This window comes from Lepisosteus platostomus, chromosome 4 (assembly GCF_059453375.1).
Source record: "Lepisosteus platostomus isolate fLepPlt1 chromosome 4, fLepPlt1.hap1, whole genome shotgun sequence".
Classification (NCBI taxonomy): Eukaryota; Metazoa; Chordata; class Actinopteri; order Semionotiformes; family Lepisosteidae; genus Lepisosteus; species Lepisosteus platostomus.
Window position 1 is genome coordinate 55,266,522 of NC_142614.1, and position 27,772 is coordinate 55,294,293.

General features: G+C 35.6%; 1 protein-coding gene and 1 long non-coding RNA gene across 6 annotated transcripts in view; one reads left to right on the top strand and one right to left on the bottom strand.

Annotated features, from left to right (window-relative positions):
* Positions 1-27,772, top strand: part of sema6a (sema domain, transmembrane domain (TM), and cytoplasmic domain, (semaphorin) 6A) — an 83,499-nt gene that overhangs the window by 40,275 nt on the left and 15,452 nt on the right. For 3 of the 5 annotated variants that reach the window (XM_088629912.1, XM_088629911.1, XM_088629914.1), the window contains exons 4-18: positions 5,388-5,448; positions 5,983-6,045; positions 7,170-7,271; positions 11,297-11,387; positions 14,309-14,428; positions 15,157-15,245; positions 16,550-16,767; positions 19,345-19,476; positions 20,318-20,473; positions 22,520-22,693; positions 23,546-23,686; positions 24,024-24,101; positions 26,100-26,158; positions 26,743-26,763; positions 26,915-26,965. In XM_088629912.1, the coding sequence (XP_088486038.1) occupies positions 5,388-5,448; positions 5,983-6,045; positions 7,170-7,271; positions 11,297-11,387; positions 14,309-14,428; positions 15,157-15,245; positions 16,550-16,767; positions 19,345-19,476; positions 20,318-20,473; positions 22,520-22,693; positions 23,546-23,686; positions 24,024-24,101; positions 26,100-26,158; positions 26,743-26,763; positions 26,915-26,965 (1,556 nt within the window). The remainder of the gene's footprint in view (positions 1-5,387; positions 5,449-5,982; positions 6,046-7,169; positions 7,272-11,296; positions 11,388-14,308; positions 14,429-15,156; positions 15,246-16,549; positions 16,768-19,344; positions 19,477-20,317; positions 20,474-22,519; positions 22,694-23,545; positions 23,687-24,023; positions 24,102-26,099; positions 26,159-26,742; positions 26,764-26,914; positions 26,966-27,772) is intronic. The other 2 variants (XM_088629913.1, XM_088629915.1) reach the window with 1 other exon arrangement.
* LOC148673450 (uncharacterized) lies at positions 4,494-16,554 on the bottom strand. Its single transcript, XR_015936025.1, has 3 exons — positions 16,449-16,554; positions 12,273-12,358; positions 4,494-5,639 (listed from the first exon to the last, which is right to left on the bottom strand). It is a non-coding gene; the product is annotated as an uncharacterized LOC148673450 (long non-coding RNA).

Below are 27,772 nucleotides of genomic sequence, written 5' to 3' on the forward strand. Positions count from 1 at the left end.
AGAAGCCAGTCTAGGGGCTTCAACAACATGGTTGGGTAACAAACATCAACACCCTTTTCCTGGAGAAAAACGTGCAAGAGCTCCAATTTCCTAATATCCTTCACACGGAGCAGGAGTGTTTCAGTTACTGTGTTGAATCATGTGGATTCTGACACTGTTATTTGTCAATTACACCATGTTGCATTTAGGTTCCATAAAAAGCAATTCAATTTCCGTTTCCCACACAATGGTGCAGCTTTTTCTTTTTCCTCATCTTACAGTGTTTCAAACTTAAAACATGTTATAAAACCCCTGAGCATTTAATGCTTTTGGCAGTGTTGCTCTCTATATGCTAAATCTAAAGAGTCTAGAAAACATCTGTGCTTTTCAAATGTATAAATTAGACATGTGAGTTCCGTTCTGACTCCCTCCCTGCCTTTAACTGTAAGGTAGCACAGTAACCTTGTAGATGGCACAGGGTGGGTTATATAATTCATTATATTTCAGGTGGGTAGCTGCGTCAGCATGCATAGGCTGCAAAGGAACAAGTAATACATTTATTCCATGCTGAAAGAGAAGAAAGAAAACACAACATTTCAGCCGTGGAGTCTGAAGCATGACACACATGAAGAAGGCTCCACGGCCAAAACGTTGTTTTCTTTCTTCTTTTTTTCAGCATGGAATAAACCTATTGTTCTAATTCATTATATTTACTAGCAGTGCTTATTAATTACTGCATTTCTCAGTGCCTTTATGATGGCTCATACTGTCGGGTTATATCAAACCATGGTTCAGTGCTATAGCTCACATGTCTTATCAAGTGGCGTGTCAGACTTTTCACAGGCAGAAATTGTGACACATTACACTTCTCCTGGCTTAAATACTGTTACTCAGTTCACCCTTGTCAGTGGGTGAGCCAGCTCCCATGGCCTGGTTTTAACTTGACTTCAACTCTGCGCTAGACCTATCCAGTGGTTCCTGGAAATTTTGGAGAAATACACTACAGAAGCAGATGTTGTATAGTCAAAATATGTGGTCTCTCTAAGAAATAAAACTTCTCCTGGATACATTAAGATTATCTAAGAATAATTACTATCTCCCCGTCCATTTCTGATATGTCTGAATGGATCAGTATTTCATTGTTTTCATGGAAGGTGGTACAGTACTGCTACTGTACTAGTACTATAGTAGTCTAGTCAAGTACTGGTTGTGAACACTGGAGTGTAGACTGTTCTGAATCCATCCCTGCAAAAGCATCCAGGTGAACTGATTTTAAGAGACAGCAACAGTCAAGGAGAGCATCACATATGCTTTACACCATTTGTTATGTGTCAGTGCTATTGGCAGTATGGTTTAAGAATAAACACGTTGCCTGAACCCGGGTGTCTATTATAGTGCAGTTCTACAAAACGTTTTTCAGATCCAAAAAACAGATTAATAAAAAAACACATAATCTAACCTCCATTAAACTGTTACCTACTGTAGCTTTTGTTCATATTTTTTCAACTAACATTAAATCTATTTTCCCTTTTAGGGGATTGAATTTAAAAATTGAATATGTGCAAATAGATTTTTTTTTTATAATAAACAAATGATTATACATAGAATTGAAGTGTACTATAGAAGCCTAACATGGTGAAAAAGTTGTTTGCTCATTAAGAAAGTCTTTGACAATCAAAACTATCTCTGCACTATATTTGTGTATTTTATGTTACCTAAAGGTGTGTTAGTGAACTTCAACTTAGAATAGAGGACCTATGCAGTTCATACAATTCATATCTATAACACATTTTATGGATCAAAAGCACAGATTTTGCATGGCATAAATTAATAAATTGCATTCCTATATAATCAATAGAGATTATGAAAACAGTGTGAAGTATTTACGTTTTGTACCTCCCTTTTTTGGTCCACTTTTTTACATGGAAAAACAATCTGGACACCTGCACATCATTTAAAAATTAATTCTGTAAAATTCCTCATTTTCACTGACTTTCAGACAATAATCACTGTTTGACATTTAGGCATACGTTCTTTTTTCGTTTTCTGAAGTAATTTGGACTTTCTCTTCAAAACTAAGTCTTCTCCTGTCAACAGGTCACAAATGAAATTCTCTGCCCACTTTGATTTTGAAATCTTTATGGAATCAATGGATGTCTAAAAAAATCCTTTGTATCTGCTGTTCCATCTCATGCAGCTATCAATGTTGAAATATGAATTAATATTAATATTGAAATGTCACAATTCTCATTTTCCTTTAACACTGAAACTGAAAAACAACAAAGGGGACGGGGGGATGGGAGAGGAGAATTTTTCCAAACCCTTCTTTCTCTGTCTGAGGGGAGCTGCAGAAATCCAGGGCTTATCCTAATTAAACTTGTGCTCAGGCTGTCCCAGCTCTGGGGTTCAGTCATCACCTGCCAGTTCACCAGCAGGTTTCGCAGGATTATTTTGTACCCAGGGCATTGTCTGAATTTTTTTCCTGTGCTACAGTACACCATGGCAACCCAAACCAGTTTTCCATGATTGAAAATGGGAAATCGGAAATGTTGGGATTAAGGGACTATTTTCAATCATTCTGAAAACTGGACCATTTATTACTGCGCTAGAGGCTCATCAATTCAAATTATTGTGTCAAAATCAAATCCTGTTAAAACCTACTAATGAAGAGGATTACACTTTCTCAAGCTCTCTGTGCCAGATGTCAATGATTGATGGTTACCTTATTGTACAGGTTTTAAAATTCTAAATGGGAAATGACAATACTGGCAAACAAAATTATGTAAATGTATCTTCTGTAAATGCATCTTTTATATGATTTATCGTTTTTATATATAACATTCCCCCTTGTCTTCTGGAAGCCTCCTGAAAGAAAAGGATTACAATTACATCTGCTAGCTCTGGCCGGTGCCACATGAGAATTTTTTTTTTACAATACAATGCACAATAGTCTCCTGCTATGCATTCTTTATTTATGAAAAGTAAAGAAAGTAGCGGGGGTGGAGAAGACCTTTTGGAAGTTAATAGGTGCTTCGTGCATACTAATTAGGGTTCCGTTTCTCAGATCACAGAGTAACTGTATGCTGTGGAAAGTGTCATGTGATAGACTGCGTAGCACAACTGCATGGACTTCAGAATTTCAGAGTTAAACAAAGTGCATGCTTCAGTACAAAAGACCTTCTGTTCACATAGTTTACATTGTGGCTACAAATTACGTTTTTCCTCTCTCCTTCTTCTTTTTTCCCTTGCTGTTATTTTCAGAACTCAAAATACAGACATTAAAACTGCAAAAAATCTTTGAGAGCCTTAAAATAATACATTTTTACCTTGTTTTTTATTAGACTCGGAGCCAGTATGTGGTTTGCAGGATAATTGCATTACATTTAAGAATTTATCATATTCCTGCAAGAACTTCACAGGATGCCTTTATTTACTGAATGCTAAAGAAATTAGTTTTTGAAGGTATGAACACAATGTTGAAACACTTTATTTTCTTTCTGGATAAAGCTGAGGCATTAAAGATAACAAATGCCATTTAACAACAAAGGTTTGAAGCTGATAGGTTGAATTGCCAGAACATTCCTATTTCCATTTGAAGGGTGATATTTGTGTGCAGTACTTTATGAAATATAAATACATTGCTACTTACAGGGGAATACTTACAGGGGAATTTTCAAACCTTTTCTTTCAAAGTAGGATTTTCTCCTAATAAGGTTTTTTGAAAAGTATGGAGATGCCATCAAAGCTAGTGGAAAAAGTGTGGAAAGCAAACTTAAATATAACATTTCACATTTTTCACTTAAACATAATTTTACATTTAGGAATAGAATTTTGGATTGGGCCAAAACATTTAGGTAGTATTCTTATGTGTATTTTCATGATTTTTTACAAATAAAGTTTTGTAAGAATATTTCACTTCTCCTGTATAACCTTAAATTCATTTTCTTGGTTTGTTTGGTTGGGGGGGATAATGGAATTGACAGAGTGCTTCAGTCCAAAAATGTGATTCAACTGTTGTAAAAATAGTATAATAGTCTTTTTGTTACAAGACTCACAAGGAAGATAGGAAGTAAAACTGAGAGAGGGAAACAAGTATTGACTTGCATGGGTATGACTAAAAGTGCAGACATTGTTTGTCTTACCTTATTTATATAGTGACAGCTTACAATAGTTTTCCCAGGATGTTTGTTTAAATGACACATCAACTGATTCTTATCTACTTAGTAATTCTATAGAGACAGACTTATTTTGCATATTGATGGAACACTAGTTATGTTATCTTTTATGGAGCCCAAGATGATACTGTTCTTAGTGCTGTGAATACAAGGGCCATGTGTTTAAAGCATCAAATTTTCATTTAGAATTTTTCTTACTAGTGCTTAATGTAACATTTGCAGTCATATCTTAAGAGGGTATATTGTCCTTAAGTCTCCCATTCTTATTTATCCTTCAACAAAAATAGTTTTGCACTCAAGTTAAAAAAATTATGTTTATATATATCCCAATATGTGAAGACAGCAGGTTTCAGAACAGTCAGTAAATTTTAGAATCAAGTACAAGGCAAGCAGTTCCGAAAGACAGTGTATAAAGTCCAGCATTAGTTATTGGATTTTCAAAGAGAAAAATGAACTTTCATAATCCAGCCAAGTCTTTTAACATTAGCAAGATATGTTCCAAATTTCTAGCAATTTATTGAAATTTAAGAAACCGTTGGCTCTACAATTTTCTCTCTTTGTCAGAGGTTGAAGTAGACCATTGGTCCATGTGCTTATAAATTTTGGCAAGAGAACTAAATTTGCTACAAAGGTGTATGAGTTTATTGTATAATTAAACTGAGCCTCAGAGAGCATTAAGTAAGATGGTGTAGGATTAAAAACACACCTGCAATTAATCATAAACCTCTAAAATAATTTGGAGTTTTTGGCTTGAACTCTGTTTTTCCTCTCTTCAAATAAAGGCTTTCTTTTTTCACCTTTCTGCTTTGTTTAAAAAATTATTGTGGTCAGGGAACATTTCTAAAATAAACAGAGCTTCTTTACATTCCATAGTTTTTCTGATAGTAAGAAACCTGAAATGTCAGGTTGATCACAAAAGTGCAACATACTATTTAAGAACTGTTAATGTAAACTTCCTAAGGCCAAACGCCATGCTTAACTGACCTGAACAGAATACGGTTAAAACTTCATGCTAAATTGCAGCTTTTGCACTGCACCTGTAAACCTCCTCAGAAAACAAAGCGGCCTTTGTTTGAAACAGCAGTACTGTAAGCCCCTGCTGTCTTCCTCCAAGTGAGAGAAGTGATAGTTCTTTTACAGACTGCTTTTGTTTTCTGTATATACAACATTCAATTTAGTTATTTCGTTTTTTATTATGTTATTTTAATGTGTCCTTTTTTAAAATCTTTCTAGGGATCATATTTATACAGTTGATATGGATACATCGCATACGGAGGAAATTTTTTTTAACAAAGTAAGTATGTTTTTCCCTTCAAACTGTTCCATGTACCATGATAGCTTACGTGGTGTGCACTAATTACCTGAATGGAGTGGAACTTGAGAAGGATCCGATGACTCAGACAGGAAGAAAAAAATACTGTGACTCCCCCTTAAGCTCATGATACAATCTGGAATTGAATGGCTCTTTCGGCATGCGTCATCTTCCTGTGTGCAAGGAGAAGAGAAAGCATTCACATGAACATACTAGTCTTCTTAACCTACCATGCCATTCATGATATTCAGTATAAGAAGGATGTTTGTTCATTTTGATAAAGTTCACTTCCATCAGAAAAAGAACTTGAATATTTATCACAAAGTATGCTTACATAAATGGTCTGGTTCAGAAATAATTTTAAAAACAGGCAAACTGTGCAAGAGGGAATTTGCCATAATCTTTTGGAAGTATTGTGCTCATTACTCTTGTTATCTCTAGAGAGTACTTACCTTGAAAATCAGCCACAGCAATATTTTTATCTCTGTCGATTTGCCTTTGCTTTGCTCTTTACAGAAATTGACATGGAAGTCTAGACAAGGCGATGTCGACACTTGTAGAATGAAGGGAAAGCACAAGGTATGCTGATTCATTTTGAGGATGGCTTTTAAAAAGGTCACATCTGTCTCTTGTTTTCAAAGCTTCTGTAATGTAACTAGTGTTTCCATGTGTTTACTCTTCACTTGTGTGGGTTCACTGATTGTCAAAGAGCATTGAATTGAACAGCGAGTTCTTTCTGTTGGAGGTACCACAGACTGTGAATTATTGAGAGAGTTCATGGCTATTTATCATATTATAAACTACAGTACCATTTTATTCTCATCATTAGACCGTATTGTGTAATTAGAAGACCTGAAATTGAGAACAAATATATATATATACTGAGTGCCATTAAAACCACAAGACATGAGTATTGGCCCCCACAGCATATGTGCTAGTAGAGATTAATTCTACACTGAAAAGCAGGAAGAAGAAAAACTAACATCTCAGATATGGAGCCTTCTTGGAGTTAAAATAAAGTTTCATGGTGAATTAAAGTGTGATCAACCTTTCTGTTGGACAAGAACAAAGGCCAATTCAAACAGATGTTTTTTTTTTATTAGGGAAGATTTAAACCACAATAAAGCATTTTCAGTTAGACCAACAACCTTCTAATATCTATTAAGCAAGATAAAATGATCAACAGTGTCAAAGGACAATATCAGCATGTACTATGTTCCTGCAGAAAACATTGGGTAGAAAGAGAATCCTCACCAGATCATTCACAACTCTGAGAAGAGCTTGTAACTGTACAGAAATTGTCTGTTCTAAAACTTTTAAGAAAGGTCATTTATCTTTAAATGAGGTTCACACCTTCCACGACCTCTCAATGTAAAGATAAGAGAATGCTTGAACTTTCTAAAACTTTTATTGTTACCCATTTTTCCAAGCATACCAATTAAAACAATGCATAATTCTGTGCTTTACTGTGATTGCAATGCATATAAAAACATTTTAAAATTCTTATATTCACAGACTCAATTTTTTTTCAGTTATTAAAATTCTTTTTACATTCCATACTAAGAATATGTGTTGTGATATTAGTAGTGATTTGTGGTTTTAGCTTCAGTTACAGGTATTCAATGCCTACTTAAAAAACACTTTCCATGAAGGCAATACAAGCTTTCCATTGCTTATAGGAATTTTTCTTTGTTTTCTTCAAGGACGAATGTCATAATTTTATAAAAGTTCTTCTTCAACAAAACAATGATACCTTGTTTGTATGTGGAACAAATGCCTTCAACCCTGCATGCCGAACGTACAAGGTATGTTTCTTATTTTCTTTTCCAGACTTGTAGCTAATGGTAAACATTAATGGAGTTTATGATTAAAACAAATAATTGAAAATAAATAATTAGAATTAATCATTGAAAAGTAAAAATAATGGCGGATAAATCCGTTTGTACATCATGTAGTAACAGGTAATGATTTCAGATTCACCATATATCTTTTTTTCAATGGTGTTGATCTAAATTTTCATCATCCTTATCCATATTCAACTGTACTCCTTAAAAGACGTTTTCCAAACTCATGGTTCAAGTCTGTTATCCCGTGCAGCTGTTATCCAGATTAGTAATGGAAAACTTCACAATGGATCACACACCATTATAAAAACCTGAGGTTACACAGCTACTTATTTCCTTGAAGGACACTCAAAGAAATCTCAATGTCTTGCACACTGTCCTCAAACAACTCAAGTTTCATTTTTTTTAGACCTTGCTATATGCACTCCATCCACTGTGTAATACCTTTGGAATGTAACGGCAAGACATGTTTATCTTTTAGTAAAATGAAAAAAGCAAAATGCAACGAAATCTTGTTTTGTGAATCAAATGAATGCCAAGCTCACAGAATTTCTAGGACATCTGGAATTCTTATCTGTGACACTTTTACAGTGTAATACTTCATTTTAGATCCTGTTGGCCATTGTTATCTGGGTATGAATTATTCAAATGTAATAGTTTCCTTGTTGGCTTAAATGGCCTTTTTCACTTTTCAAGTAATAATTCAAGTAACTCTGAATTTTACAAACATTTTAAAATCATAATCTTAATTTCTCATCTGTATGCTATTCTTCGGGACTCTAATAATTTATCATTCCTTAAGCGCAGGCATTATGATAACAGTCTACATTTCTTTAGCACTAGGCACTTTCTCTTATCATTTAAAAATAAACCAAAATCCTTTCAAATCAATCCATTTGATTTAATGAAGCGATGGAATTAAAGGTCTATATTCGATTGATAAAGGACCTGTACAACTTATAAGAAAAACTGGAAATCTATTAATTTTTATCTCTCAAGTCATTCTTAAGTACTGAACGTGTTGTTAAATTCTAAGGATTGAAGATTAAAACAGACTAATATACTAACAAAAGCATCTGTCAAATTGCTCATATGTGGTGTTGATGGAGATCAGGCACTTTCAGTTGTGTGTTCGTATGTTGAGCTCCTGTGCCATAGAGGCCTCGGATGGAAAAAGTATCATATGACACTAGAGGGAAGGGGCGCTATGTAGTGTACATGAAAGTCAGGATGAACAGTTAGAAAACAGGGCTTGTGATGAAGTATAGTTTAACCAGCAAGTCCAAGCAGGCCTCTGAATAAAGAGTATTGGAGTTCAAAAAGATTTAATGAATGACACAGAACAATCTTTAAATGCAGCCTAATTGTAATGGGGAGAAGCTCAGACCAATTGACAGCTCTGTTGGCAGTAGCCTCCTCAGCAGAAGATAACCCTTTTAATCTCGTTGGCTTAACTCTAGTGTCTGAAAGAAGGAGCTGCACGTGTGCACATCTACCTTGGCTGCAGTTTTCTTTTCCTCTTCCCTCTTGTGATTGGCCTGAATGGAGCTCTGTTTCAGGGGCTGGCACATTTCACATTAATCAGAGTCACTTGACAGGGGGAGTGAAAATCAGTACAAATGTTCTTGTCAGCAGCATCTAACCTCATCCATCCATCCCTAGCCCCATCTGCAGCCAGCTCCAATTCCTACCCAAATATTTGTGTTTCCAGCTCTGCTTATCACAGTTAATGTTCCCAATAAACACCTTTCTAGTCTCTTGCCACAGACAGCCTCTATTTTTTCTTATTCCTCCTTTGTTTTCTTCCTGATATTTTATTAGGATGAGTTAACCAGGACTCACTAATGGCTTTTACAGCTGCATTCCTACCTTGATATATTGGTAGTATTGATGACATCACCTGTTGCTGCGCTGTGTTAGGGATTTAGTGCTGATCTTTGCAGGTCACATGGGTACTTGCAGTACTTCTTTTTCACCATCTTTAATAACTGAGAAGGGCTGAAAAGGGACCTACCTACCCTTAATAACTGAGAAATGCCTGAGACAAGTCAAAGCAGTGGATATTGATTCTGTGGCACCTCGGATTCTGAGCCAAAACTAAGATTAAACTGGAATTACACAATTCATCATGACAGAGATTAGACTGGAATATCGTAATTTATTCTGACTGCGAGGCCAAGGAAGACAAATGTTTTCATATAGGTTCAAAGCATCACAGTACTTTGGGGTTTTGCAGACAGCAAATTAGAACTTTGTGTTAGGAATGATAATTATTTTATAATAAATAATTATTAAAGCACATCTACTGTATGTAGAACATTTCATTCAGAAGTATCCCAAACAGTACAAGAGGACCCAGTGAAGTACAGCATTCGCCTGGGTAATGCATTGGCACTGATGCATCAGGAACCCAGTACACTTTAGCCTGCACAGCAAGGTTAACATCCCTGCTCTTTAATGATCAAGTCAGGGTCTCTAGATTAACATCTCATCCAAAGGACAGCACCTCTTACATTACCGAATCTCTGTTCACAGTACATCGCCATTGATTTTGCTTGAAAATTCTTATCCAGAGGGAAGAGTGAAACATACTTGTCCACAAAAAGCACTTACAGCAACAACACGATTTTCCTTGGAGGTCTCACTTCCCAGTGCTGGCCAGGCCCAGCCTTGTTTAGATTGTGAGATCTGACAAGATGAACTGACAAGGTGATAATGCAGCTGCAGTGTGGTTGTATTGGCCATCATATTTGACAAGAAAATGGGGTAAAGAAATCAAGAAAGATTAAAGCATAAACCAAAGTATTTTATTTGCTACACCGAGGGGTTGGCATCAAATAATTGCTGTCATTACATTCTCAGATTGATTGATGGAAAGTTTATTTTATTCTTTAGTACTACAGTTAAGGATGTTCACTTGCATTGTAAAATGTAGTTGACTGAATTTATACACCTTTTATAAGGAAGTAGAGAATTCAGATTCATTTCTGTATATCTGTTCAAATTAGGACATTTATTCGATGCGTATATATGTTTTAGGTATATTTGCGTTAGGTTAGGCATTACAAAAACCTGGAACTCGATGGAAGTGTGTTGAATTTAATTAAAAAGAAAATGTATCTCTTTACCGGATAAAATCAGCTTACTGTTCTTTTTTGCCTGCTTTGTGATCTATAGACCTCATATGTGTCCCATTTATTTGTCTGCCTCTTCTTTCGATTTCTCTCCACAAGGATAAATCAATGACTGTTTGCCAAAAACCACAGACCGCAAAGTTCCTTGAACTGTTCTGAAACAGGTTTCAGTGACTTTCACCCAGTGAACGGGTGGAGAGAGAGTTGAAAAAGCTGCATTTTCTTGTTACCTGTAGATGTACTGGAACATCTTAAAATGCTTGAAAAAATGAGGAGTATGAAAAATGAGGAGTGTGAAACAGAATGTAAAAATAATTTAGATTGTTAAATTTAATTGCAGTTATCCTTCTTCAAGGTATACCAATTATCTTTTTACTCTCATTTGGCGTTTTAAAAAAGTTATGGTTTATGTGGTAATTAGTTGAAATTCGAGAAGTAGCTCCCAACAGAGCTCTTTAAGTGCTTTGAATTTTTTACACAGATTTGTAAGTGTTATTGTCTTCTTATGTTGGACAGGTGATAGCTGGTTCCATTGAGATTTGAGCAAAAGGAGATGCTAAAAAAGTAGAGCATAATATTTTTATTTTGACCAGCCTCCCTTTTTCGTCAGGAATAGCTTGAAAGCCTGTAAACCTGCACAGAAAAGCTAAAATAGATCTTAGTCATTCTAAACGAAGTACCTAGCACTTGACAGAACACCTTATATGTAAATGATCAACTACATTTAACCCTACTACAGGATAATGAATTTCTACCCACACACCTTCATTCACTTATCAGTGTGTGTAATTAAATATGGTCAGAAGGCAGCCCTACCAGAGATATTCTGAAATCCCTCTCCCTGATTTGCAGATGGATTCCCTGGACACCGTTGGAGAAGAGATCAGTGGAATGGCTCGATGCCCCTATGATGCGAAGCACGCCAATGTTGCTCTTTTCGCTGGTACGTTCATACACCAAAATGTAAAGATTTCTGTGTTGTAACCATGAAGAATACCATAGAAATGTGCTTTTGTCGTTGAAAACGGTGCTTTATTCAGAATTTTGTGTTTCCTTAATTGTGTACTTAGTCCTGTAAGAGGAATCAGTTTTCAAATAAGAAAAAGGTTATAGCTTTAGCATAGAATATAAATATTGCCTATATATTATTTATTAAAAACAAAGGCAGTATATTGCACGTAACTGTATATCATTATTATGAATACCATCTTGTCACTGTAAAATTAGGCAGAATTCACAGAGGAGTTATGTATAAATGGAAAAAAACATTGGTACAGTATGTTATGTAATCAGTGGTATGATACTCAAAACAATTGCAACAATTAACCGTAATGTAGTACAATATAACATGATTTAGCAGTTTTACTGCAGTAATTTTAATTCCCCTGTCAAATTAAATTTTGAAATGATACATATTGCAGTCCTTGTAAAACAAAAATAAACATATTTGATGAAAAACTATGTAACAAAAACAACTCACTTATCAACTGATTCTTTTTGGAAAAGTCCCTTCATAAATCTCAGTTTTGGTGTAACATGTTATATGGAGAGACCATCATTTTTATGTGACTTATGTTATCCCTGTGCACATTTTTAAAAGATAAGGAGGCACATTCGAGGAGGTTGTTGACTTATATTGCTAAGATTCGCATGACAAGTTCTGCCAAAGATGGAAATCTTCTTGTCATGCTTCTCTAGATTTGGAAAACATCCTGTTCCTTATTTCTTAAGCTGCTCCACAATAAGCAGAATATTCAGTTTTTCAAAAGAAAACATTTATGAATGCCATGGCCTCACAGATATTAAGGTGCTTTAATTAAATAATTACCTTTTTATGCAATAGATCTTTTCATCCCAAGTGATGAAATAGGAGTGTCCACTTCAGTCACTACAGATGTGTCACACCACACCAACCTGCGTGATCAACAACAACCATTGTAATCATACAGAACAGCCTCACTATGTAGCAGATGATGTGATGAATGCCTTTACCAGATTAATGGAAGATTGAAGTTACTACCCCTAGTATTCCAAATTGCCATGAGATCTTTAAAGACCACATAGTCAGGACCTCTGTTTAATGTCTCTTCCAAAGGACATGTCCTATACAAAAGTGTCTACCATTTTAGGTAATTCAGCAAGCACTGAATGAATGAATTCATTCCCTCCGCTCGTTTACAGATTGCAGCCTTTCACACCACCCCCTGAAACGTGTCTTTCAAATTTCCATCTGTTTCACTTGCTAAGTTGTTGTTGCAGAGTCAGTCATTGGTAATTAGCAGTAGCGAGTTCATTTTGTTTCTTCTTTTCCATTTGTCATGTTTATAATTTATAGTTCTAGTTTGTCATGTTTATGTTTTTTTTCCTTTTTTTGTGCGTTGCACCTGAAGAGCTAGCCAGATCACTGATGTATACTGTATACATTTTGAGAAATTCTAAATTTGTGTGTTAAAACATCGTAACACACCGTATTCCTTGAGTTGCACAGGCCTCAACAAGGCTTTAATCAGACTGTCAAAATGTATAATAAGATCAAAGGTCTGTCATCCATGTCATGTTTATACATAATAATGTTGCCAGTCCCCAATGAATGCAGCTTCCAGTGATATCTGCCCTCCTCCAACACCTGACCAAACTGATCCAGATCCACACAATTCACATTCGTAAAAATAATAATCTTATTTACCTATTTAGTCTGGTCTATAATAAATCACATTATAAGAAAGAAGGATTTAAGGACTCTGACTAATACATAAGGAACTACAGTGGCTTGTGCCTGGGAGTCACATGTAAAGTTACTATGTGATCTGTAAACATAGTATGATTGTGTTCATTAGTCACTTATTTCATTGATAATCGATTGGCTGCTGAATTATCTACTGTAGAGATAACAAACAAGGAAAATGGTAGTTGAAGGGCCAGCTTGTGTCTTCCTCTCTGTGGAGCACAGGTTTCACTTGGTGACATTTGTTGTACTGTAGCTGTAGCCCATTAAGTAAGTTTAAATAAAAGTATTTATGTGGTCTTGGTAATTGTATTTTTAAATGTTTTTTCAGGCTCTTACAGTAGTTTATATTTATAGTATATATTGAGTTACATAACTTGTGTATATCACATTTTTAGCCAAACAAGTTGTACTGTTTTCATCAGTTGTAAATATAGTATCTACTGATGCCTGGAAAGGCCATGCAATATCTTTTCTGAACAGTACATTTCAAAATGATTTGTTGTTTAAGAAATGCACTCAATATACTGTATACAATTTAGCCTTTATTAATGTTGTATTTCTTTCACAGTGATTTCTTGTTGCATTGGCACATGCCCATTTTATATTATTGAATTAATGAGGAGAATATAAAATATTTCAGGGCCTATGAACAAAGAAGCGTTTCTGGAGGTCTCAACTTAATTACATAAATGCAATGTGGACATCTCAGTGGAAAATTAGACATAAGGATATTCAGCGATTGCCTCACATTAAGAACAAGACAATAACAAAAACTGCAGTGTGAACTAGCTTTTTAGGATGATGTGTAGCTTGTCCAGTTTGTTTTACTGTTAGATTCTCTAATTCATCCCCATTGATATAAATTGCTAACTTAATTATTATCCTCTTTTTTCCATTTTTCTATGGCAGGGTAAACATTTCAGGGCTACCCCTTAATTTCTGACAGAGTTGTAAATCTCTATGTAATTTAAAAATCCAAACCATTTAGTCTTTCAATGCCTCTCCAATTATGCAGTTAAAATTTCCAGTCCAGTGTTCCAGCATGTATTGAAATGATTTCAGTCATCCAGCTTATTTTCTTTGTGTATATGACTGATGTGGGAAAATGAGTGCTGGTCTCTTTCTTTTCTCTCCAGATGGGAAGCTTTACTCTGCCACGGTAACGGATTTCCTAGCGATCGATGCTGTCATTTATCGCAGCCTTGGAGACAGTCCAACCCTGCGAACAGTCAAACATGACTCAAAATGGCTGAAAGGTGAGTAAACTGATGTGTACATCAGACAATTCTTAAAATGTTGATGGAAACACAATGCGTCTGAATGCAGGGTCAGGTCACAGACAGAGTTCTGGGATTTGGCAGAAGGAAATGGGTTCTTTGGTTCTGGAGGCAGGTTTGAGCTATGCATGTAAGAACAGTTGCCGTGCTAAACGCTTCAGATAGCAGCTTCACTGTCCTCCTTGCCTGACCGTTGATTTAATGAGTAATGTTTAAGACAGCTAAGCTCTGCCTATGCCTGATTTTGCTTTTAAGCTAGCCAGTTGTTAAGCACTGAGGAAATAAGGAAACTGCATTTTCAGATGTAAATCAGATGTGTTTTAAATGTTGGCTCCAAAGCTTTATAGTCCCCCCTTCATCAGCTGAAATTAGGCTAACATTCCTGACATCTTGACAAGTCAAGCAAAACATTTTTGTTGTTTATGAAATGCACACAAGCTATATAATTTAGCCTTCTACCTTCTGAGCCAAGCCACAGTTTTGGCATTAGTATTTATTTGGAAATACTGTAACCAGTGTTTTAAAGTCAAATGTATTTCATTTCTACTGTGTAGTTAGAAGCTTCTGTAATTAAAATAACATGGTGGCTGCAATTAAAGTTACATAGGATAGGTCTCATCAATATCCCATATTTGGCTCATTTTTTGCTGTTTGATTCTTTTTGTTAGAAATTGCCCTGTAATAATCCTTATTTTTCTTTTTTTCAGAGCCATACTTTGTACAGGCAGTGGATTATGGTGACTACATCTACTTCTTCTTTCGTGAAATTGCAGTGGAGTACAACAGCATGGGGAAGGTAAGTCTGGGCTAGAGAACGTGGAAGCTACAACAGACTTTGCCTCACACTGCAGCAGAATATTGGTGTAAAAAAGTTTCCGAAAACACTCTGGCTTCCTTGATAAGACCAGAAACCGGATAAAACATTGGCACATAAATGAGGTGGTTGTATTGAGTGCCTTGTTGTTTTTTGCAGGAAGAACATAAACTTTACTAAAATATATTAAACTAAATAGTCCATTCTATGTACTGATGTAAACAGAAATGTTGCAGTTGCAGTTTTGAAAGTGATTGAAAAAGAATGATAATAGTTACTGTTTAAATACATTAGGAATATATTTTTAATATACAGGACATTCGCATACACATATCAGTCACCTCAATCACTGAATGATTTGTTCAAGTTTCTTTATGAATGTTTGTAAAGGATCAAAGGAATAATGACTTTCTGAATATTTGACCATTTTTGAAAGACTAAACCGATCTTGCTGCTATTGCTGCATCAATTCTTAGATAGAGAGAATTCTATATGTAAAGATATTTGTTTAGGAAAAAGAAAATGTGACCTCTTGCAAATTATGTACTTCTTCCATAACATAAAACCCATTTTCTAGGGAATACTATTTCCCCCCACGCCGTTTGGCACATTTAATTGAACTACAATTTCAATATTTAGGATGAAAACATAGAAAAAATAGTTGCTAGAAAAAACAATTTATGCAAATTCACTATTCTATTTTCATATTGAAAAAATCAGTAGAGGGCATACAATTTTATTTCTAAAATGAGGAAACAGCATTTATTTTTTTGTTGTCTGTGAAAACAGTATCTAGGACATTAATTCCAGGTGAGCAGACTGATTACAATTGTATATTGAAATTTCTAAGCTACAGTTCCTAATTAGTCAAGATAAGAAGGTTAGAAAGGTTAGAATCTAAGTAACCTTTGCACATATGAGTTCCTGAATATCTACTGTCATAAAAACTCCTGAAGGATTTCTGATATTATTATAAATGTCAGAACCAAAAGGTCTAAAAATTATCTGTTTTAGGTTGCTGCATGCAAGAGATAAAAAAGAATCTTTCCAGCTTTTCAGTTACTGAATTCTGAATCTATTCCCACATGTTTAAGTGTCCTTTTGGTAAATGGAGACTTGAGTTTATCACATTATTCTAGAGCTGGAATAGCACAGTGGGTGGATAGAAAGAAATATTCAACATACCAGATAATTTCTGATCTTTTTTTTTTCAATTGTCCTGGCAAAACCCACTGTGGAGACGATTGGAGAAACGCAGTTTTCTGACCCAGAAACCTTTTGCCCAGGTTGTTTTTCCCAGGGTGGCACGAGTGTGCAAGAACGACAGAGGAGGGTCTCAGAGGGTGCTGGAGAAGCAGTGGACTTCATTTCTCAAAGCTCGTCTCAACTGCTCAGTCCCTGGGGATTCCCATTTCTATTTCAACATCCTCCAAGCTGTGACTAACGTAATCCAGATAAACGGCCGTGATGTAGTCATGGCAACATTTTCAACACCCTACAACAGGTATTACTTTTTGTTGTTGTTGTCTAGTCTAGTGGATTGAAAATATTTTCTTCTCAGGCACTCTGTGAAACCTTGTCTTTTATGTCTTACATAATGCATTCAAATTCTTTGTAATAATTTAACCCACCTAATAATAGTGCAAAATACTGGCTGACAGAACTACACTGCAAATACTTATCGGTATGAACGTTCTTTTACTCACCGTTAGTGCTAGTGTATCCCTATTTGACGTCTTTTACGGTTTTTACTTATGACACTGGGGAAGTTTTCAATATCCTTCTGAAAATATCCTCCATACTTCTATGGAGGTACTTTGAGAGCCTTCAAATAGATCGGTTACCTGGAACCTAAAACTTCCATGAGTTCCATTACATTTAAATAGAGTTCAGGACAGACAATATTCAATTCAATTTTATATAGCGCCTTTCACAACAAGGTTGCCCAAAGGCACTTAACAAAGCTGTGTGACAACACATGACATGACAATAGAAATAACCAGCCCAATACTTGGATTTATTTCTTATATTAAAATTTGTTGTTGACGTGCTTCACAATGTTATCACAACCAGTTGTGAACTTGTATCCAATATGCCCGAGAACGACAGATACTCTTTTCAGTGAAGTGCAAGGTCTCCTCTACACAATGAGTTAAAGCAGGCATCGCGGTAGAACCATTCATGTGTTAGCACACCAGAGACAATGCAGCCGCAGGACGGCAGTTCTGTGCCAGTTGGAAAAACACCAACACTGCAAAGAAGGGGCAGGCATCACTTGGAGCCAAAAGAGCCCCAGTCAACTAATTCTAACCTTCCTTCAGCAGTGCTCAGGTAATTCTGTGCCACCTTTTAGGGAATCACTCATAGTCAAATACTGATGTGACTCAGCTTAGAATTCACAACATATGGATGGTTGAACTCCAGTTGTGCTCAGGTGTACACCTTTGCTGGTTGAGTACAGATGCCCCTTGGAACACTGCAGACTGTTAGCCGTCATTATTTCTATATGTTAGTTTATTACATGTGCTAGTTTTTAGTAACATTTCTTGGTATCCCTTCTTCCCTGCTTCTAGTATCATTGTACAGTTCTTTTACTCTCTGAGGTTACCAAGTTGAACTGCAGGGCTTTTGTTATTAGATAAGAGATTTCTTGAACTCTTAAACAACTTGTATTTCTGCTATAACAAATACTTTAGTTTGGATAGAGTTCTATTTTTGCTTGTTTATTGGCACCACTCAAAAATTGATTGGTCTGTAAATGTTTCTGCCAAAAGTTGTATTGCTTTTTCCTTGTTTATTTAACTTTTTCAGGTTTGTCTCCTACTCTTTAGTCATGGCTGTTGCAGAAGTAATTACCTTGAATGCCTTACAGAATGCCTCAAAATTAAGAGGATAGACAGACTTTCAATAATGTTTGTTAGATTTGGTAGAGGGTAGATTTGGCTGTCTTCCTATTACATGCCCATCATTACAGTTCTAGTTTTAAATTTGTATTTTTTTTTTACTTTCTACAAATACAAAAAAAACATATTTTGGTATTTTATTAATGTAATATATGATTCTGACATTTATCATGTTGCATGTTTTTTTATAATCAGTTAAAGTAAGAAGGGAAACATTTAATTTTTTATTGTATTTGAAAAAGTTTTGTTCCGTAAATGTAAAATTACCCATGAAAAATATTTGGATTAAATGCTAATTATTACTATAAGGAACAGTGCACAAAGTGATCACATAACTGAAATGCCCTGGCTTGTTTTTAATCCTCAAAATCCACATTAAAAAACATTTAAATGTTTCTTAAAATACATGGATACTTACATTATCTTAATGTATTCCATTATATAAATTGTGTGTGGAAGCAGTTCAAGCTTAAAATTATAAACTGTATCTTTATTTGTTTGCTGCTTATTGCATTAAATTATAGATATGGAAGACTTTGGGCCTGTCACCTAGTGAGTTCCATCGTTCTTTGTTCTGTTTGAGCTGCATTACCAGTCGGATAATGACATAAAAGTGGCTTCCTATGAAGCACTGACTTGCAGAATGAATATCCTAGCAAGCACAATGACTCTGTTTCATGAATTTTAAAATTTAACTATTTGCACGGTTAATTAAGAAATACAATCATAAGCATAACATCTGTCTAACAACTTTTTCAGCACTAGGACATAATCTTTTGATTAGGTCATGTATTTTAACTAGTGGGAGGAAAGAGAAAAGGCTTTCTTTCAAATTGCTTTATGTTTCAGTTGGATAGAACAGCCATAAAATTGGAAAAAAACAGTCATTATCTTGACAGAGTGCCTATACATTTAGTGCCTTGCTTTCTGTTCTTGACATATCTAATGCTCTCTGATTTGTGTTATTTACAACTCGCATTATGAGGTTAATAGAATAAGTTCTCTGTAGCTGCCACAATTCTGCCCTTTGTCTACAACCATAGTGACTGCCATGAATCTAATGTTGCTTTAAGTTACCCTTTAAAAAAAAGAGTTGAATTTAGCATATGATTCAGAGAAATGTTATGCATAGCTCTCATTTCAGTAAGAAATATGTCTTGTGCAATGTCGAATTGCAGCATCCCCGGTTCTGCAGTGTGTGCCTACGACATGGCAGATGTTGCCAATGCCTTTACTGGAAGATTCAAAGAACAGAAGTCCCCCGACTCCACTTGGACTCCCGTCCCTGATGAGAGAGTGCCCAAACCGAGGTAAACATCTCGTTTCCTAGTTCCAGCAGTCAGTGGAGAGAAGAAAAAAATAATTCCCTCTAAATAAACGAAGAACGCAATTCTAAAAAGAATTTCACAGATGGCTTAGTGATTCTCTTATTGCACTAACCAGATATACTTTTGTTCTAATGTGTACCTAATTAATTCAGTTCCTTGGACCTTTTGTGTCTTAAAAATAGCTTTAACAGAAAGATCTTTACAGGATAATTGCTACTATGCACATTCCATATGGCTTACGCTGTTGTTAAGAGATAGAGCAGCAGGATATTTTATAGATGAATAACATAAAATCATTCCCAGTATCTTGTAAAGTCAGGTGTTGGTCTGATATAAAATCTGAGAATAAACTAAAAGGAGAATTCTCAGAAGGTCTAAGGAATGTTCATTCTCTTCTTGACCTTTTAAAAAATATTTTTATTTAAAACTACAAAATAAATATTATTAAACATTAGCACTTAATTTTATGATTGCATCAATTAACTCTGTCTTAGAGAAGACAAAATGTAAGCAAAGATTTGAATTGTACTGTACATTTAAAAATGAAACTGTTTTCTGTTATAGACAACTTAAGAATACTGGTGTATGTCCAATTGTATTTCCCATTCAAGGGGGAAATTGCGTCCAAGTTCCCGTAAAGAAAAAAAATCATACACATACAAAGGATTTCCTGTTCCTTCTTAAAAAAAATCAACTGATTTCCTTTTGTTTTCAAGCTTGATGGCATTTGTGTTCATAACTCACCATGTTTACTAAGCAGATCATTGAGAACTCTGCCTGTTTTGTCTCCTCAACAATTACTCTTTTTGTCCCCATCAAACAGGCCGGGTAGTTGTGCTGGGTCAGCATCAGTTGAGAAATACAAAACGTCCAATGAATTTCCCGATGATACCTTAAATTTCATTAAAATGCACCCGCTAATGGATGAAGCAGTGTCATCCATTGCAAACAGACCATGGTTCTTGAAGACAATGGTTCGGTGAGTAGGAGTTCCTGCAGTAGTTGTCAGGTTGCTTGAGTATGTATTCAGATATGTATAATAATTTGAATTAAGTATAAAATCCAATATAAGTTCATCTGAATTATTACTAGTACAGTAGGAACTAAGTTGTTGGAACCTTGTTTTTCTTGTGAGGATTGTAGGATTAGGATTTCTTCTTTCTGCTGTTATTTTCACATGCACATGAAACTCATTAAATTTGGCAAATTGTTTAGGTCTTTGGGGAAAGTTGCACTGGTAAGTTTGATGATTTGCATTCCATATAGGATTTGTATCAAAATGGTGTGACATATTTATGATGAAAAAGTGTTCATGACAAGATGACTGGCCTTAAGGTTTGACTTCCTTCTTGGGTTTGGCAAAAACAAAAGTTCTCTGGTGAAGCCATGAGGCCGAACAAGGGGAAACTTGATATACATCAGTGGGCCATGTTGTCTGTTGTTCCTGGCAAGCTGATACTTTAAAAAAGGTTGGCAGCATGAGTCATTAAACATGAAGGTGTATTTAATTTTTATACATTATATTCCATTTTGTCTTAGTGGTACAGTGCGCCATACTCATGAAACTCCGTCCTACAGCTCATGGTGAATTATTTGGATGTCACTCCCCTATGCAAAGATTCAGGAATTGCTCACAATTTTCAAAAGATCTTCTTTTAAAACAATGAATGTCCAGGTCTGAAACCTGGTGCAAAATGTTACCAGCGTCATGTCCGAGATCTGAGTTGTTCAGGAAAGGTAGTTAGACTTCCATTTTTGGATTTGTTAAATAGCATTCAAACAACATTTTCATCCAAACAAGAGGTTCCCTCTCCGCATTGTTCAAAATGATGTTTAATATGCATCTTTGCAAAATGTTGCAAAGTATACAGTATATATTTGTAGGCTCATGAATCATTTCACAGAGCAAAAGTATTCTAAAGCTTTTATAACCTACAAATGAATATGACTTCAAATTAAAGTGCAAAACTCTCTTACAGCTTCTGAAAGATGCCAGGTAGCACATTGGTATTCTGAATCACATATCAGAAAACATGTTCTATGTAGGAAACCTTGATTTATAAACCAATATCCAAGTGCATGAAAAGCTGTATGTAGGCTTGGCACTTGGTGATTCTTCTTCTTATAATCAGAATTTGCTTAGCAATTAGCTAATTACGATAATACAGTGGTTTTAATCAAGGTAAATGCATACAATTTGTAAATTCCTAAAGTGTCCACCTCATATTTATATGGCTCATGCTAAAAAAGTGTTTTCTTCACAATGTGCAAGAAAACAACTAGTTTTGGTTCTAAAAATAAATTGTTTTACAACAATACTATATTTGTACAAACCTAGCAAAATATTTCTATAGTAAATGCCTGGACAAAGGAGACATAAATATTTATGATACTACTGAATTGTTGGTAAATTAATTCGCTTGGAGATAGAAAAAGGAGTGCAAGTGTGGATCTTCAATAAAAGCTTTAACAAATAATATACAAATGCATAGCTTTCACACGTAATGGAGATATATACAGTTACAGACTGGAGAGGATAGTTGAATCTATTGGCAAGGCTATGAATGGGGATTTTTATTTCTACTATTAAGGAATCCATACTGTTTTGCTGAGGCAAACAGAAAATAAGGGACTTAATTCACCTGAAGATCACATCTACTGTACCAATTGTACTCAGTTACTTCTGGTAGTATCTGTACACCCTATTTTATGCAAGTTTCAAGCTTATAAATGTTATCAGCTATGAAACTGTTTATAGAAGCGTTTCTCATTGAAGGTTGCAACACTAGGAGGACAGGAGGTTTAGAGGCCACAGTTCAAACTTCAGCTAGGTGGAAGCCTGAAGTCTAAGTGAGAAGCCTAAGGTCTAGGAAGTATAGCACACCTTACCATTTGTTACAGATTGTACACATTTCCATACCAAAGAGCTGATCGGCAGTCTAAATCCTTTCAAATGTACTATCCTGTTGGACAAATGACAATGAAACCAGTCTGAAACAATGAAACCTGCTTTGTCTCTTTATAGATACAGACTGACCCGCATTGCTGTGGATAATGCTGCAGGACCTTATCAGAATCACACCGTCGTTTTCCTTGGATCAGAGAAGGGGATCATTTTAAAATTCCTGGCCAAAATGAGCAGTGGTTTCTTAAATGACAGTCTTTTCCTGGAGGAGCTGAATGTCTACAACCCAGAAAAGTGTGTATCTCATTAGATCCCTGGTCAGAGTCATCCAAGGAGATGGCTTGTCTTTCATTTAAATAATTTTTATCAAGTTTCATTGCAATACAGTGGTTAGTAAATTAGAGAGCTCATGGAACTTGTATTCTGTAGTTCCTCCATATATACCCTGCTTATAGTTAATAGACGATTAGTCAAGAAAAAAGACATTGAAACTGTGTTGGCCTTTCAAGGCAACTTAGACATTCCTTTTAATGTCCTCTTGAAGATAGCTATACTTACAAATGCAGAACAGATTTATTTAAAATGAAAAGCAAATGTCGTCTTGGTAGGTTTTGCATTTACAACTTTAATGATTTAAATATAAATGCAGGGAAGGTTTTTACTTTTACTTTGAACTGATTGAGGTCATTTAAAAGATGCATGTTGTCGCACAGTGCAAGGCTTTTAGTAATGGTAGAGTGTGCTGAAGGACAAGCCAGCTCTTTCTTGTTTTACCAGAAAAAAATGCTTTGGCTGTAAGTCATATGGTTTAGCGGTTAGTGTAAAAGTGACTCTGCAAGGGAGGAATCACTGGGGCGAGTGCTGACTTTGTATTACAGAGCCTAGATGTAAGCTCTAATTGAGAACTGTGATGTAGATTGACTTCCCTCTTTTCTAGATAAATTACCCTAAGATCAAAGTTAGTCTCTCAGCCTTCAAGCTCTTGTGTCCAAGTGTTTCTTAGCTCTTTGTAGCTTGGCATAAGGTCTGAAATTAAGGTTGACAAGCAGAGGCACTATAACATTTATCTTTAAACTACTGCTGCTTTAAACTGAAACTAAGGTAATTGCTCAGCCTTACCATGCACATGTCTTTTGTTTTTGCCAGATGCAGCATTGATGGTGTGGAGGACAAGAGAATTGTTGGTATGCAGTTAGACAAAAAAGGGGGTTCCCTTTATGTGGCTTTCACATCTTGTGTCGTGAAAGTGCCACTGTCAAGATGTGAACGTCATGGCAAATGCAAGAAGTAAGTTTTTTTTGCCTATTATTCTGTAATTGAACAAACACACACATGTATGTATGCAGTCCATATATATATATTGTTTTAAACCTTCCAAATCCTCTTACTGGCTAGTGTAGTTCAGTTTTTGAGATTGTCTTATGTGCATTGGTTTTGAAAAGCTATGATAAGCAGTGTCTTAAAGGACACTGCAAGAAAAGAGGTTTTTATTGGTTTTAATGTATCTTTTGAATTCTAGTATTAACATGGAAGTAATTAACGTGCATCAATAGAGTTTGCAAAACACAATGTAATTATAATGTAAATTTGAAAACATAGATCATTTAAATCTTTTCTCTTAAAGGGCATGCATTGCATCACGTGACCCCTATTGCGGATGGGTAAAAGAAGAAACATGCACAGACATCTCACCTGACACCAAGTAAGACAGAGCTATCACACTGCATTTGATTTCATTGAACATTGCTGTTTGTTTGCCAGGTTGTTATTAATTAATAATAGCATAGTAAGAATGATTTCTAGCATTCTTTCAAGTTGCTAAACATACAGAAAATGTTCAAAAAATATAAATGAATGGACTGTGGTGCAGTAGTTAGCATTGCTGCCTCACAGTGCTGGGGCCCTGGATTCAATTCCAGACCTGGAGTGCTATCTATGTTCGTGGGGGTTTTCTCCTGGTGCTTCAGTTTCCTCCCACAGTCCAAAAACACGATGGTAGTTTTTTTGGCTTTTGGGAAACGTGGCCCCTAGGTGCAAGTGTGTGCAGGTTTGTATCTGTGTGTGCACCATGATGGAATGGCATCCTATCCAGGGTGTATCCAGTCTTGTGTAGTTGTGTCCTTCTGGGGATAGGAACTGGCACTCCCACGATCCTGTACTGGATGAAGCAGTTAGATAATGGATGTATGGATAATGTAAGTCAATGCTAACCCTACCACCCTACATGGATGAAATAACCGTTATAACACGTCATATTATCTTATTCACTAAAAGAGTATCTGCCTCCTAGTACTACATATAGTTAAAAATCATTAGGAGTTCAACATCTGCCATCGATATTTATTACAATTGTAAAAATAGGACAGCTACTACTGCAAAGCATATTGTATTTCATCAGAATCTGTCATTATTTTCTGAGCAGAGCTCTGATGGTTTTGATAGAGTTTCCATTTCAGTCTGTTTTGGGAATTGGGTGGACTGAGGCATTAAGAGGTGACGTGACCTTGACGTTACAGTATTTTTAAGTGGGTGAGCTGGGATTAAACAATCATGATCTCTGAGCTTGTAGTCTGCTGCTGGAAACATTTGACCATAAGCACTCCAAAGTTTAGAAAAAGAAAAAAAATGGTTTAATTCAAACAGACTGTGGAAATTTTGTAAAGGCCACTTTGCCAGCATGTTCGTTTAAGCTCCTTTCAAAATTCTCAACGGAACTGTGGTGCCATCTGGAAGTAGCTGATAATTGGCCTATTGCCCTTTTGAAATCCCAGTTAAAATTTCAGTAACAGGTTGGCCCCTTATCACCAGTGCTACGCCCACAGCAAACCTTTATAACAACTTCATGATTGTATGCTTCATCTTAGTCATAATGACTAACATTACAAAGATGTCTTTGGGGCCCCATTAACTCGACCACTTCCTGTGCTCAAAGACTAGGGTTGTAAAATGATACATAGCTAAGGATGCTCATGATTAAAACTGCATAAGGTTTGGTTAGCTTTTTTTTCAGGTATTGGGTGTCTGTGGTTTGCATAACCCATTATCAAATGCCTGTAATGGAGTAACCAAATTACTTAATAAGTAGAAGCCATGGATGTTAGCTGTGTAATTGAGTAGCAGATCTAAAAGAAAATGCTTAGTTTTTCAAATTACATATGAAGAAACTTCACATGTAGGAATGACTTGCATTTATTTTTTTTCAGTGTTATTAAATTTCAAACTTTCTTTCTCTCTGCTCTCAGTTGTCATCTAATTTCCAGAAAGCCTATTATTACCATAATGAAAACAAGGTTGTTTTAGAAAGTGTGGACTATAATGTCTAGGTCTGTTCTTATTTCTGATTCATTTTGTACGTGTTGGTCCTTAAAAGACAATGCATTTCTCAGGTGGGGACAATTGATCACTGTGAGGTGATGCTAACACAGGCTATTCACTATTCACTGAGTTGTGAAGTGTTTAAACAAATGGCCATTGACTGGATGCACAACCTGCTTTGTCAAACTCCTGTCAGTGGTTTCTTCTTATTGGAGGCAACGTGTGATTATTAAACCAGGCTTGTTGTATAAACAGTGGATTGTAGGCTTTGGCACTGTGAAAGAGCTGAACATATTCTTTCGAGCCTTGCCATCTTTATCCTATTAGGTATTCCTTTCTGTTGAAAGTTGAGATGCTCACCATGATGTCTCCTTTCATTATGCAGATTGGCATTTGAGCAGGACATTGAGCACGGCAACACAGATGGGCTGGGTGACTGCCAAAGTAAGCAAGTCTTCTTCCCTCTGTTTATCTTGGGTCAAAGTGTCTTTTTTGTGCAGTGTAGGAACAATATTACTTGAACAGCTTTATGTTGACAGAAAATGTATAAACGAAAAAGCAGATACAGAAATAGCTTGAAAAATGTCTAGTCATCTCAGAACAGGCCATAACAATATCGAGTCAAGATCATTTGTTATGGGTATCTTATTCTTTTATATTTTTTTCTATAAATATGAAATGTTAACATGCACTTAATTTTTTCATTTTTTTAGTGGTGACTCATAATTAATCTTTTTAAAGAAATACTTTTTTAGGGAGTTTGAATAATTTGCCAAAAAAAAGCCCTTCAAGATTTAATAAAACAGATGTATATTAAGGCCATTAAGTTTTAGAACTTGCAGGGAGCCACAAACCTGACATTTCAGTTCAAAAGTTGAACTTTAAAATTTTCCTCAAGAAAACCTACATTAGTATAATGCTGGTGAAATGAAAATATCTTTCTACTTTATGTATTTATAATAACACTGGTGATGTTATTATGTTTTTTTCATGTACAAGTGTTGATATTCTATTTTTTTAACTTACAGATTCTTTTGTGGCTTTGAATGGTAAGCTAGCATACCGTTTTTAATCTATGATGCAAACTCTGTAATGTATTGTGCATTTATCAGTAGATGGCTTCGCAATCTTCCACAAATAAGTTTTTTTTTACTTTCTTAAAATAAATGTTGTTGAATTCCCTTCTTGTTTTTTTCATAGACATTCCAACCAGTCCTCAAGGTCGTGAAAAGTCTCAAAACTCTCTGCATGGTCAGTTTTTCCCCCCACATCTTTAGTTCTCTTGCTGTTTTAGCTCAGAGAAATTAACCCCCTTTGACCTTAGAGCTACCCTCTTGTACAAGTTCAAATATTGTATATTTTCCCAGCTGCTTCTGCCTTTCTTTGTCATGTTTTGCATTCTTGCTAGCCTCTGTAGCATTGATTCTGCCTTGGCCTTTAATTGTCTAATTAGGTTGCTATAGTTGTTAATAAGATAGAACTTGGTGCTTCAGGGCCTCTAGGGTCTTGCTGACTTGTGCATATTAGAAGAACAATCAAGGCTAATTTGAGTGGCTGCCCTTGTAGAAAGCTAAACATGGACTTGTTTTTCAGCAGCCTAAAAATAATAGATTAAACCACAATACAATGTGTTAATCATGAAGTAAAGCAAAATGCAACTTGTTTGACACAAATGTTTGCTTCTCTTTCGCACTAATCAAGTGTTTTTTTGTCATTTGTGACATCATTTTCCACCTGGGACCGATGATGAAACTTAACACCTTGCATTAGTCTTGTCAGACATGTGATATTCAGTCTGGTTTGAACAACAGACTCAAGTCTTGGTTCTAAAGTATTTTTGTTTGTTTTCACTTTTGGAAAAATGTAGAACAGAATATAGATCATTACATTTTTTGTGAGTAACAGAGGACTTTGTAATCTTTCACCATTGAATGAGGGCAAGTTGCCTTATTGGAAGGACTGAAACACTCAGCAAAAATGCAAACATTTTCTCTGGTAAAGACTGAAAAGTCCTGTGGCACTACTGGGGTCCATTATTCTTTGTTTTTAAGTATATGT